Here is a 14,378-nt window from a genome sequence, read left to right as displayed (position 1 = left end):
CAGAAGCTGAAAGACTATAGCTTACCATGGCCACCTGCAAGCCAAATTCTGTTCCCTGGCACTGCGTGTGTGATCTCTAACACCAAAGCTGCAGGCACTCAATATAAGATGCAAAATGTGACCTTGTACCAAAATCACATGTGCTACGTAATGTGAATAGTGTTGTTCACCGTGAAAGAGTATAGCCATTGTTCTGTAAAATGTATCTTTTAAAATACTTCACTCTCTTTTTTTCCTGCAGCAGCTGCATATGTTTCAAGCCTCCCTCCACCGTCCCAAAGGCTATCTCAGATAAGGCGGCAAAAAAAACGCATGCACAATGACATGTTCGCTGAGCTCATGCAGTCGTCCGGCACTGACAGAGCTGTGTGGAGGGTCACAATAGCAGAGTACAGGACAGTGGCCGATGAACGTGAGGAGAGGTGGCGGCAGGAAGATCAGAGGAGGCAGGAGGCAGCGCGGGGGTTACTGCGGGATCAAACGGACATGCTCCGGCGCCTGGTGGAGGTTCATGAATGGCAGCAGGATCACAGACTGCCGCTGCAGCCCCTGTTTAACCACCCTCCATCCTCCCCAAGTTGCATAGCCTCCTCACCCAGACACCCAAGAACGTGGGGTGGGAGGCTCTGGGCACCCAATCACTCCACCCCAGTAGACAGCCCAAGCAACAGAAGGCTGGCATTCAACAAGTTTTAAAGTGGCCTTTTCCTTCCCTCCTATCCTCCTCCCACACCCCACCTGGGCTACCTTGTGAGTTATCTCTCTATTTTTATAATCAATTAATAAAGAATACATGTTTTTTAAATGATAGTGACTTTATTTCCTTTGCAAGCAAGCTGTGATCAAAGGGGGGAGGGCAGGTGGCTTACAGGGAATTTAGAGGCAACCAAGGGGGTGGGTTTTCGTTAAGGAGAAACAAACAGAAGTGTCACACAGTACCCTGGCCAGTCATTAAACTGGTTTTCAAAACTTCTCTGATGCGCAGCACTTCCTGCTGTGCTCTTCTAACCGCCCTGGTGTCTGGCTGTGAGTATTCAGTGCCCAGGCGATTTGCCTGAACCTCCCACCCTGCCATAAACGTCTCCCCCTTACTCTCACAGAGATTGTGAAGCACACAGCAAGCAGCAATAACAATGGGAATATTGGTTTCGCTGAGGTCTAACCGAGTCAGTAAACTGCGCCAGCGACCCTTTAAACGTCCAAATGCACACTCTACCACCATTCTACACTTCCTCAGCCTATAGTTGAACAGCTCCTGACTACTGTCCAGGGTGCCTGTGTACGGCTTCATGAGCCAGGGCATTAAGGGGTAGGCTGGGTCCCCAAGGACAACTATAGGCATTTCAACATCCCCAACAGTTATTTTCTGGTCTGGGAAGTAAATCCCTTCCTGCAGCCGTTTAAACAGACCAGAGTTCCTGAAGACGCGAGTGTCATGCACCTTTCCCAGCCATCCCACACTGATGCTGGTGAAACCTCCCTTGTGATCCACCAATGCTTGCAGCACCATTGAAAAGTACCCCTTGTGGTTTATGTACTGGCTGCCCTGGTGGTCCAGAATGCATATCCCTATCTTGGGACCGTCTATAGCCCCACCAAAGTTAGGGAACCCCATTGCAGCAAAGCCATCCACTATGACCTGCACATTTCCCAGAGTCACTACCTTTGATAGCAGCAGCTCAATGATTGTGTTGGCTACTTGGATCACAGCAGCCCCCACAGTAGATTTGCCCACTCCAAACTGATTACTGACTGACTGGTAGCTGTCTGGGGTTGCAAGCTTCCACAGGGCTATTGCCACTCACTTCTCAACTGTGAGGGCTGCTCTCATCTTGGTATTCTTGCGCTTCAGGGCAGGGGAAACCAAGTCAGAAAGTTCCATGAAAGTGCCTTACGCATGCGAAAGTTTCGCAGCCACTGGGGAATCATCCCAGACCTGCAACATTATGCGGTCCCACCACTCTGTGCTTGTTTCCCAGGCCCAGAATCCACTTCATCTATCTTTATACATCTTGCTGGCAGCAGACTGTGCAGTACGACCGCTAGCCATTGTCATCTCCTGGGTGCTCGGCAGAAGACAGTGCAGTATGACTGCTGGCCATCGTCTTCTCCTGGCTGCTGATTACAAGACAGTGCACTGCCGGTAGGACTGAATTGCCATGAGACGAAACTTAAAAGGGAAATGACCTGGCTGAGTCACTCCCATGTTTGCCCAGGCACCCCTGACCTCATCGAGGTCAGTTAAAAGAGCACCCTGTACTACGTTGATGATGGCTACCAGTCATACTGCACTGTCTGCTGCCAAAAGGCAATAAGCTGTTGCTGTGTAGCAATGCAGTAGCATGTCTGCCAGCATCCAGAAGACATATGGTGACGGTGAGCTGAGTGGGCTCCATGCTTGCCATGGTACGGGTAACCCAGGAAAAAAGGCGCGAAATGATTGTCTGCCGTTGCTTTCATGGAGGGAGGGAGGGAACGAGGGCCTGACGATATATATCCAGAACCACCTGCAAAAATGTTTTAGCCCCATCAGGCATTGGGATTTCTACCCAGAATTCAAATGGGTGGCGGAGACTGCGGGAAATGTGGGATAGCTACCCACAGCGCAACACTCCGGAAGTCGACGGTTGCCTCAGTACTGTGGACACACACCGCCAACTACATGCACTTAGAGCATTTGTGTGGGGACACACATAATCAACTGTATAAAAACACTTTCTACAAAACCGACTTCTATAAATTCAACCTAATTTCGTAGTGTAGTCAAGGCCTAACTTGAGGATTTATTTTTTTTTTTGGAAACTAACAAACTATGCTAAAGCAAAGGGAGAGCTGGGAAATCGCTAGCTATTTCTATTTTTCTCTACTTATTTCCTACAGCAACCAGGTAAGAGATGAGCACTGCCCCGAGTCCCGTCTTCAAGGATGGTTAAGAAGGAACTGAGGGGGGTGCAGGATGCGCACCCTAACAACACCCTAGACAGAAGCTGAGCGCGTGCGTCCCGACCAGGCATTGCTACCAAAGATCTCTGATCAACGGCGCCAGGACACACCGTCACCTGGAGTGGAGCACCCACAGGGAAAGCACTCGAAGAAGAATATGCTATTTCAACAAAAGCCAAATGCCTTAATATTTATTGGCTCTGTATGTAGCATATGAATGGACAGCACCTGCCATAGTTATGTGTGGAGGGAAAGCTCAGCAAGGTATACCCTCTGACATTCCCTTGGCTTTTGCAAGTTCGCTATTCCCTCCATTCTTTGGGCTTTTTGGAATTTGTCTTGGTTAGCACTGTCGGCAAAAGTGAGAAAACCTTAATAAGCTCAGAGCAGAATATAACTGTAAACAATTGGATGTGGCAGTTGTTCATACAACAAATATCTCTGTAACTTTCCAACAAAAAATATATATAGCTATGAAAAATATTTGAGTATTTCAAACTGTATGTTTAGAGGTCTCTGTTTCAAACTTTGCAAAGAGCCTATTTGGAAAGAAGGGAGTTATGCTGGTTTTGAGAGACCATCATCTTTGTCCATGTAGGTTTCGCCAGGCTGCAGACTTAACACACTATTTATAGTCTTAAAAAGCCTCCAGCTTTCATCCAGACCACACCACACGATCCATTGTCTACAGCCAAGCTCTACGATACAACCGCATTTGCTCCAACCCCTCAGACAGAGACAAATACCTACAAGATCTCTATCAAGCATTCTTACAACTACAGTACCCACCTGCTGAAGTGAAGAAACAGATTGACAGAGCAAGAAGAGTACCCAGAAGTCACCTACTACAGGACAGGCCCAACAAAGAAAGTAACAGAACGCCACTAGCCATCACCTTCAGCCCCCAACTAAACCCTCTCCAACGCATCATCAAGGATCTACAACCTATACTGAAGGACGACCCATCACTCTCGCAAATCTTGGGAGACAGGCCAGTCCTTGCTTACAGACAGCCCCCCAACCTGAAGCAAATACTCACCAGCAACCACACACCACACAACAGAACCACTAACCCAGGAACCTATCCTTGCAACAAAGCCTGTTGCCAACTGTGTCCACATATCTATTTCAGGGGACACCATCACAGGGCCTAATCACATCAGCCACACTGTTAGAGGCTCATTCACCTGCACATCTACCAATGTGATATATGCCATCACGTGCCAGCAATGCCCCTCTGCCATGTACATTGGTCAAACTGGACAGTCTATACGTAAAAGAATAAATGGACACAAATCAGATGTCAAGAATTATAACGTTCAAAAACCAGTTGGAGAACACTTCAATCTCTTTGGTCACTCGATTACAGACCTAAACGTGGCAATTCTTCAACAAAAAACTTCAAAAACAGACTCCAACGAGAGACTGCTGAATTGGAATTAATTTGCAAACTGGATACAATTAACTGAGGCTTGAATAAAGATTGGGAGTGGATGGGTCATTACGCAAAGTAAAACTATTTCCCCATGTTTATTCCACACCCCCCGCTGTTCCTCAGACATTCTTGTCAACTGCTGGAAATGGCCCACCTTGATTATCACTACAAAAGGTTCCCCCTACCCCCCACTCTCCTGCTGGTAATAGCTCACCTTACCTGATCACTCTCCTTACAGTGTACATGGTAACACCCATTGTTTCATGTTCTCTGTGTATATAAATCTCCCCACTGTATTTTCCACTGAATGCATCCGATGAAGTGAGCTGTAGCTCACAAAAGCTTATGCTCAAATAAATTTGTTAGTCTCTAAGGTGCCACAAGTCCTCCTTTTCTTTTTGCGGATACAGACTAACATGGCTGCTACTCTGAAACCTATTTATAGTCTTGTAATCTATACTGCCACCTGAGAAATAAATGGCTATTTCTATTCTTGGCCTACATGCCTTTTACCGCATCAGCTCAGAAATCAGTATACTTGTTATGCACTGAAAACATTTCAGTTATACAGACTGTTATCTTATTTGCCTGGTTGGCCATAACATAAGAACAAACTTGTGAGACAGAGGCCACTTAACCAAAATGAAATATTGTACTCCTAATTTTTTTAATCTTATTTTCTTACAATGTTTTAGGAGTAGTGATTTTAAAGGTATAATTGATTTGGGGGAAGGTTAAATCTTTTGTTTTTAATTTGTGTTTTTAAAATTCTAATTTTTTTGAAGTTATCAATTTAAAATTTGTATTTACTGTAGTATGCTCAGTGGTCTATGGCTAAAATGTTATATTGTTAAACTATGCTAAACTACTGACTGAGTAAATTTTAATGCACTGCAATCTATATTTTTTTAAAAAATCCTAATTGTTCTTTGCTGTGATGCAACATTCACGAATTACATTCCTATTCATGGAAGTTAGAGAGAAAACAAAAGACTGAATGGCCCATGGATCTGCAACTCAGATTCATAACTATAGATCTGGGACCTGGATTAATTTTTTTGAAGACATCTTTGGATTAAGAATCTATAATTCCATCTCAGAGGTTTTAGTGAAACATGTCCTCTCGTGTTTTATGTTGTCAAAAGTATGCCTCAATGGTATTACAAACAAATAATTTACGGTTGCTTGCTTTTTCTGTATGATAGGAGACAAATCCTTTTCACATGTGATTAGCAGCACTGACTTCAACTGGTTTATTCCCAGGAGTAAAAAAGCAGCAGGATTGGACCCTATATGTATATATTCAAACAGAGAGAACAACTGCTATTGCTGTAATGTACTGGAAATGGCATTTACTTTTAAGGGTAAAAAGAAGGTAAAGAAGGTTAACTGTAAAACACTCTCCTACATAAATCAATAACTTCAACAAACTATTCTTTTTCAGTCTTGGTCCCAACCAAATCAAGTCAGGGTTCGAACATTTTCTGGACAGATGGTTTACTTAAACACGCTGACCTCCTATCAGACCGGATTACTGCCAGTAATGCTCTAGTCTTTCCTATGGAAAGTGGGTCAAATGAGGTTTTATCAGAGTATTTTGATGATCTGATACATCATGGTCCCAAAATGATTAATTAAAATCCTCAACTGTAAATTTGTTTATCTATTTCTACTGCAAATAAGATTTATCTTTGGGAAACACACCCACATTCCAATCCATCATACTAACCTTCACATTTTTCCAAGATCTGGACAGTTTCTCCTAGTTCCAAGACTAAGCCTTGTGGTATAGATCCTCGGAAGCTGCATATCACTAGAAAAAACAAAAGATAAAGGTTACATATTGTCTTGTTTTATTCTTAAAACAAAGGAGACTCACATGTTAGCTTAATTTATTTATACACAAAGAGCTGTTACATATCTGCTAAAAAAAAATCTTTCCCATTTTGCTATTACTTCCTCTTGTACATCCTTCCCCCTCTTACCACAACCTTGAACTCTATTATGTTTAAAAATTATCCATACTTTTGGGGGTGGGGGGAAAATCTAGGTTGAGGAAGATCTCAATCATTTTTAATAATTGATCCCAGATGAACTCATGCTATATACACCAAGATTTACTTCATCTATACAACTTACCAAGTGCAAGAAACAGCACTGATTTTATTTGGATCAGGATTATTCTTCTTGAGCATTAATGTACATAAAAAGGGAGGTAGATTGCAAAGATTACTCTTCTCCAACATTTCTATTCATGTTCAAACATGGTCTGGCGCTAATTTAATATAGGAAAGCTGTTATTTTTAGATACTTATGATTTAAGGCTATTAGAGAATGTTTTTTGTTTAGAAATATTGAATAGGTTATACAGCTTTAATAATTTAGAGACGACAGCTTTAATTGTTGTGTCTTTTCTTCCAGGTTTTTTATTGGTTAATTACTGTAGAACTAAATTAAGAAAAATCACTTTATGAAATGTCCTATCTTAAAAATGAACATAGGAAAATATAAATAAAATAAATCACCACTCAGAGCCTCAAATCTAACAAGAAAGGAATTATTTGTTGGAAATGCGTAACAGTCTTCCTTACCCATGATACTTGTTAAAATGCCATAGTGGCATGGCTACTGTTTGTTTGGGAGTTTTTTCTGGAAGGGGGGAGGGTTGTATTTTTTATTTTTAACATTAATAGGTCATGTCAACAGTAACTAGGATTACATATAAATATGATCATTCTTTTAAAAACCTTTGTATCTATAAGTGTCATTATGGACACATCAAAGATTTGTTTATTAAAAAATGGAGAAAACAGAAAACCCACTTTCTCCTGGAGAACTAACTTTAAGATGATTTATATATACACGGACAATAAACACATTTTGTATATACATTTTACACACAAAGCTGAGATTTATAATGGGAAACCATGAGTTGAAATAGTGACCTCCAGTGGGGAATAATGTACTCAGGCTAAAACTTCAGATGTTTGCCCATAAGTAAGGAAATATCTTTTCCTTTAAAATTAAACTCAAGACTATGGGCCTAATTCTCCTATTCAGTTGAGCTGCTTCTCACTTCTTTACTTCATACAGGCATTTTCATATGACAAAGAGCCACTGTAGAGAGTCCTGTGTATAAAGCCCATCCATGCAGAAGGCATATTTTTCTCAGGGGCTGGTCTGATACTGTGGAACAAACTCCCACGAGAACTATGGACCATCAAACATCACCATATTCTGCTGCAAGTGCAAATTGCACTTCTTCAACCTTCTCTAAGATGTAACACTGTGTATATTTTAAAAAACTAAAACCTAAATTCTAGCAAAACAAAAACTTCACTGCCCACACAATTTCCCCCCTGTGGAGAGGATGAGAGAGGAACAAACCACATGATCAGGTTAGTCACACTGCTTAATGCACTAATGCACTGGTTCCCAAACTGTGGTTCGTGAACCCCTCAGGGTTTGCGAAATGTTACAGGGGGTTCCCAGGGGAAAACTCCCTAATGGTGGACAGAGCTGTCCCTAGGAACTCTGAGCAGCATGGGGCCAGCAGCCTGGAGCCCCTGGACTTCCAAGAGCTAAGCAGATCAAAGCAAGCATATCTATCACACTGAGGAGATTTAAACTTCAAAACTCCTTATAAGAAATGGAAAGGGAGATGGATATTTTTTGCTGTTTTTAAAATTAAATAGGCAGCTAGTATTGTTTTTAAAATTATTATAAACAACAAGTTTAAGCTTTGTTGTAACGTGCGTTGTTTGCCTGGACTGCTCAAGACCTCAATGCTTGTGTAGGAGGAACTTTTTGAGTTGGCTTTTTAAATACCTCCATGCTGTTTCACATCTGATACTCCTTGATGAAATATAGGAGCCTTGTCTTATAACAGGTTTATTCAAAGTGATACAAGCTATGAAAGTGAGATCTTGGAAGAGTGTTGCTGTTTTCATAATGTAATAAAAATACTGTAATGATAAATAATAAATAGTGTGTAATAAGCATATCACAAAAACAAATTTTATATTTCCAAGATCACTGCTTTTATAATTTATACGCAGGTAAAGGAGAAAATCCCTGGAAATATTCATTTTTAGGAGGGGATTCGCAAGACTTGACATTTTAGTGAAAGGCATTCACAGGCTGTTAAAGTTTGGGAACCACTGCACTAACGGAAACTGCTCAGATTCTACAGTAATGATGGAAGTATAAGGACCTACATACAATAGAATTTGCGCCTCTTCCTGCTTCCTGAAGATCTCTATGCAGTGTGCACAGACAAGAAAAAAGGGTCATGGTTGGACTTCTCCCCCCAAACCCCAGCAATTATAACTGCTCCTTGGGTCTAGTGGCAGCCACTATAGGCTAGAGCAGACTTCACTCTTCTAAATTATGTCAGACAGTACAAGCATCCAGACAGCTCCAGGACTGGAGGAGTCTCAGAGTGACTTAAAGCCTGGCTGGGGCAATAGTGCAAAAATCCTTTAAATCACATTAAAGTATTCTCAATCCACTGGATTCACTTTCAATCACAGGGGAATTATTATAAATAGGTCCTGTTATTGAGGATAACTACCAAAATACTAAGCACCAAAGCAGAATAAAGTTATCGAGACTAGTTACAACATTCTTAAGTTATAGGCTCCGATCAATATGCTATAGCAATGGTTCTCAAACGTCTTTGATCGCACTCCCTTCTTCGTGTCTGTAGTAGTTTACGTCCCCCACCAGGTACCCAGACAGCAACTGCCGCTCTCCAGCCACCCAGTGCTGCAGGCAGAGCAGAGGTCCCTGACCAGGAGCCCAGCTCTAAAGGCAGGGCAGCTGCCAACAACAGCAGAGAAGTAAAGGGGGTATGTTATAGTATTGCCATGCCACCCTTTCTTCTCTGCTGCTGCTGACAGCAGCACTACCTTCAGAGCTGGGTGCCCAGCCAGCAGCCACCGCTCTCTAGCCTCCCAGCTCTGAATGTGCATAGTAATTTTTTCCCCCTAAAGCTTCTTACTCCCTCACCTCCAGAATACATTCCGCACCTCCCTGCCCCCAGTTGGAGAACCTCTGCTTTACCTTCTAGGTAACTTCTTTTCCTCCAATATTTTACAAAACTGTCTCTCTGAAAAGCTGAAATATTTGTGTGGCTTTTGGGTTTGTTTGTTTTTTGTTTTTTTTATACACACTTTGTTGTATGAAAAACTAGATCTATCTCAATTTAGTCTTAAACAGTTTCTTTTAGCCTTTATTATGTACATTTTAAGACAATGCTGTTATCACCTAAGAATTACATATACATGCAAAAACAGATATGGCAAGAAAAGTAATTGATCATGTTACCTCGCTTGGAAACAGGGTGACTCTTTCATGTCTCTGTTCTCTGCTACGTTCAACCCTTCATCTTCTCCATTCTCATTGTTAATTATCTGTCTGTCATCCCATTTTGAAACTGTGCAGATTCAGCTTATCAAGTGACCTCATCTGTGTGCCTATGTATTCTAAATCTCTAGTTAAAGCATTCTCATGCACAAATCACAATAACTAAACCTGAACTAACAGACATGGTGACAGCTACACTGCATATAACCTAGACTAATATATTTTTGCTTATCCTGATAAAATTTACTTTAATCTGTTTACTTCCGTCAGCCCATTGCTTCCATTCATTGTTTTTAACCATACTGATCTGTTTTTGTGGCCTTGGTTATTTACTTGTTAGCTTGTCTTGTTTGGGATGGTGGGTAACCTGTAGCTAACAATTCCCTCTTGATACCCTGCTTCACCCTGCTATTTGCATAGGCCAAGTATTTTACACATAAGACACACAAGCCAGTTTCACAGTTTTACTCCTGGGGGAATTCTGTGCCACTGAACGCACATTTTTAATTTTTTTTCCCCCAGAAAATAGCAACTGCTGTAAAGTTGCTGCAATTCCATCTTTTGCCCACCAGAGGGGCGCTGTGGTGCTAAAACACAGCAGCCGCTCCTGCCAGCCCCAGCTATGATAGGAAAGAGAAACAGCCTGCCTTCTTCACAGCATCTGTCGGGTCAGGTCAAGATATGGGGAAACAGACCATGTGGGGCTGCTGTGGGGTTAGACATGGTCTCATAAGTAAGGCTACATTTTAGTCACGGGTATTTTTAATAAAAGTCATGGACCGGTCACGGGCAGTAAACAAAAATTCACGGCCCGTGACCTGTCCATGACTTTTACTATATACCTCTAACTAAAACTTGAGTTGGGGCACTGCAGGTGCTGGGGGGAAGATGGGTGGCAGCGCATGGCCCAGGACCCCTGCTGGCACTGGCATGCGACCTGGGACCAGTGCTGGTGCTGGGGGATGGAGGGTTGGCAGGCTCCCTACCCAGCTCCAACAGGTGTGACCCTGCAGCTCCTAGGGGAGGGGCAGCCAGGGGAGTTCCGTGCGCTTCTCCCACCACAAGTGCTGGCTCCACAGCTTCCATTGGCAGGAAACCGCAGCCAATGGGAGCTGCACAGGTGGCACCTGCGGGCGTGGGCAGCATGGAGCCCCCTAGCCCCTCCACCTAGGAACTGCAGGGATATGCTGTGAGCGTGAGTTGGCTGGCATCAGCCAGCTGCGGGTTCTTCTTTGCTGTGCAGACATACCCTAAAGGGCAGCACATCCTTAGGAGTGAAGTTAGGCCATGATCTGGCACTGTCCTTAATTATGTGCATAAAGCACCTAAAATCAGTGCTTTGCCAGACTGGGGCCTTCATGAAAGGCATGGCTAATATCTAGTGTAGTCCTTACGTGTCACTGTACAGGCACTGGAGAAGAATTGAAATTCTTTAATACAATAGATTAAGAGGGCAAAAGGAATGCAGGCTCCAGCACAGTAATGGCAAGCAGAGGCCACTGGCTGCATGGAGGTGGGGGATCACTCTGCAGCCCTCCCACCCCCAACGTTTGCCCAGGGGACACAGAGTTGGTGGGGAGGCTGCACCCAACCCTGACACAGCGCAAGAGCGAGGCCTGCCCCAGAAACATCCCGGGGCCCTCCACTCTGCACCAGGTGTACTGCGATAGGAAGCAAGAGGGACAGTGTCTCACATGCATGCCCATCCGTGCCCCCCCATCCAGGTGTGGAAGGGGGATTCAGGTATGGGGTGAGAGGGTTCATTGTGGGGCAATCTGGGTGTGGGCAGCTCGGTGGTGGGCCAAGTGAAGAGGGGGATCTGGATGCACAGGGGCTCATTGGGAGGTTCCGAGTGCAGGGGAAATGTGACTCTAGGTGGGGTTCAAGCGAAGGTGGGGTGGAGCTCAGCAGGGGGAGTTGACATGGAGTGGATGGGGCTCGGCAGCGGGGTGCAGGGGGCTCAGTGGAGGGTGGTCTGGGTACAGGGGGTCTGGTTCAGTGGGGGTGTATGTGTGCAGGATGTTCAGATGCATGGGGGTTGGGTAGATAGGGGGAGCGCCCCGTACAGTGATCCCTCCCCCAACAGCTGGGGAATAATGGGGGCAGAAAGTGGGGGGGTTGCAGAACTTCCTGCAGCCAAAGGAGGTTCCTGGGAGTGGGTCTGACCTAGCCCTGGCTGCTCCATGCAGGGGAAGAGGAAGTCCTGTGTCATCCCCGCTCCCCCACACCCAGTCAGATCTAGGAGCTGGAGCCCAGTGCACAAAAGGAGCATCTCCAGTCCTGCCCCTCCCCGGCTTCTGCTGCACCACGATAATGCGCGAGTGGGACAGAGTCTTGCATGGATGCCCAGCCCTGCCCCCTGAGGCAATGATTTACATCTCCCCCGGCTGCTCCCAACACCCAAACCAGATGTACCCACTTGGGACCGCTGCCCTGAAGGGTTGCGTGAATCAGTTATTCTGTGGGGAAAGAGTAGAAGTCAACTGGGGGGACATTAATTCTGCACTTGCGCTGTGGTGCAGAATTCCCCCAGGAGTATTTATTATTGTAAATCACTGTATCTGAAGCTGCACATGAAGACAATGCACACGCTCCAGCTGGTACAAAATGCACCTGCCCATCTTTTCTATGGTGTAGGTTGCCATGAGCGCATCAGGTTCATGCTTAAATCCATCCACTCAGGTGCTGACTCCTCCTCCGTCCACCAATTTTATTTTTTATCTATTATTCTCTCCACCAAACAAACGATAGTTTAAAGTACTTTTTAAATTAAACTGTAGGTAAATTACTGCAGTTGTAATCATCTGCCTAGATTTCTTCTAATTAATCAAGATTCCAATGCTGTGGTTTTAGCTCTGGTATGTTTAGGCTACATAGTAAAAATTGACCAAGGAAAAGTAATTTCCAGGATTGTGTTTTTCACAAAAACAGACACTTTAGAAGCTCTGATAAAAGGGCTCATAAGATTGCTAATACAGTCCTGTCTCGAGCCTAGCTGACTTTTCTTCACCATACTGGGAATAAAAGAGATGGAAAGGAAGATATCGTTCAAGGAAACAATCAGTTGATTGAAAAGGGATTAGCTTTGACCTAAGCATCTGCACACAAACCTGCTTCATTTGAATATTAACCATAGAAATAAAAGTTAAACTATGAACTCATAAGTTAGATATTTTCTTATGACACCAAATACAACAGATGAATCAGATCACATCTTATTTTAAACTATTGCAGCCTAGTAGACGATTTGAGTAATGAACTGTCTTTCATTGGTATTTATCTTCAATCTTGCAAGCTTTGCCTTTCACAATCATGTTACTTTAAGACAGTGGTCTCCAAAGTGGGGCACACGCACCCCAGGGGGTGCGCAAGACCATCCCTAGGGGTGCGCAGAAGGAGTGCTACCAGAATGGCTGCAGCAGCGCTCCTGCACCTTTGATTCTTTGGCAGCATGCCAGCGGCAGCCCAGCTCTCCCCGCTCCGTCTTTGGCGGCATGCCGGCAGCAGCCCTTTTTTTTGCTTCCCTAGGGCTGGCCCTGGGGATGCACGATCCAAAAAGTTTGGAGACCACTGCTTTAAGAAATAAGTGTTAACTTTTGTAGCAGCATTTGCCAAAGTGTGGGATGAGCCAAGGATTAGCTGGATCTGGGGGAGTGCACAAGATATATAATTTACGGATGAGTAGACCCTTAACACATGATGGGGTTGAACAGAGGTTGAAGAGATCCTAATTGGTTTCATTTTCCTGAAGTGGGAGCTCAGTTTTCAAATGTCTGAGAAACTCTAGTTTACAGTGACATTTTACTGACTTTCTCAGTGTGCTTTTTTCAATCTAGCCTATGCAAAGAAAAGTGAATCTTTTCCTATTTCTTAAACCTACAATACTCTTTATACAATGTTAATTGAAAACCATTTATAAAATTATTTAAAGTTTCGCAGACAATAATACATGCAGCGTTAAAATTACAACTTTTTTTATCAAAAGAACGAGGAGTACTTGTGGCACCTTACAAGTACTCCTTGTTCTTTTTCCTGATACAGACTAACGCGGCTACCACTCTGAAACTTTTTTCATGTCTACCAATACCTTCTTCCTCCTTCATTTAACAACCAAAACTGGAGTCTAAGGGTATGACATGGCAAGCACTTACTAAAATACTTTTCTGTATTCTTTGCACTGCTGTAGGAGCTTGTGGTGTATTCAACTCTTGCAGGGAAACAAACTTTTTTGCAGGGAAACAAACAAACTAAAAATCTGCAGCAAGAGAGATTTAGGTTAGATATTAGCAACAACTTTCTAACTATAAGGGTAGTTAAGATCCGGAATAGGGTTTCAAGGGAGGTCATGGAGTCCCCATCATTGGAAGCTTTTAAAAACAAGTTGGACAAACACCTGTCAGGGATGGTCTACTTTGACTTGGTGCTGCCACAGCACAGGGGGCAGGACTTGATAACTTCTCAAAGTCGCATTCCAGCCCTATGATCTATGTCCACCCAGCAAAGAAAAAGGCTGTAACAGACTTTTTTCCTAATAAAAAATATGATTAGTAATGAATACCCAGAGTTGATATTATCACACAGAGCTCATTGAAAGGAAAATCATGATAAATTTATTCAGCCATATAAAGGCCTT

At 43.6% G+C, this 14,378-nt stretch overlaps 1 protein-coding gene across 2 annotated transcripts in view; it reads right to left on the bottom strand.

The window, feature by feature from the left end:
* Positions 1-14,378, bottom strand: part of DOCK3 (dedicator of cytokinesis 3) — a 585,745-nt gene that overhangs the window by 495,624 nt on the left and 75,743 nt on the right. For both annotated transcript variants that reach the window (XM_084634267.1, XM_084634266.1), the window contains exon 2: positions 6,108-6,191. In XM_084634267.1, the coding sequence (XP_084490393.1) occupies positions 6,108-6,191 (84 nt within the window). The remainder of the gene's footprint in view (positions 1-6,107; positions 6,192-14,378) is intronic.

This window comes from Lepidochelys olivacea (genome assembly GCF_965140295.1).
Source record: "Lepidochelys olivacea isolate rLepOli2 genome assembly, chromosome: 7".
Classification (NCBI taxonomy): Eukaryota; Metazoa; Chordata; order Testudines; family Cheloniidae; genus Lepidochelys; species Lepidochelys olivacea.
This window is presented reverse-complemented; position numbering and strand designations above follow the sequence as displayed.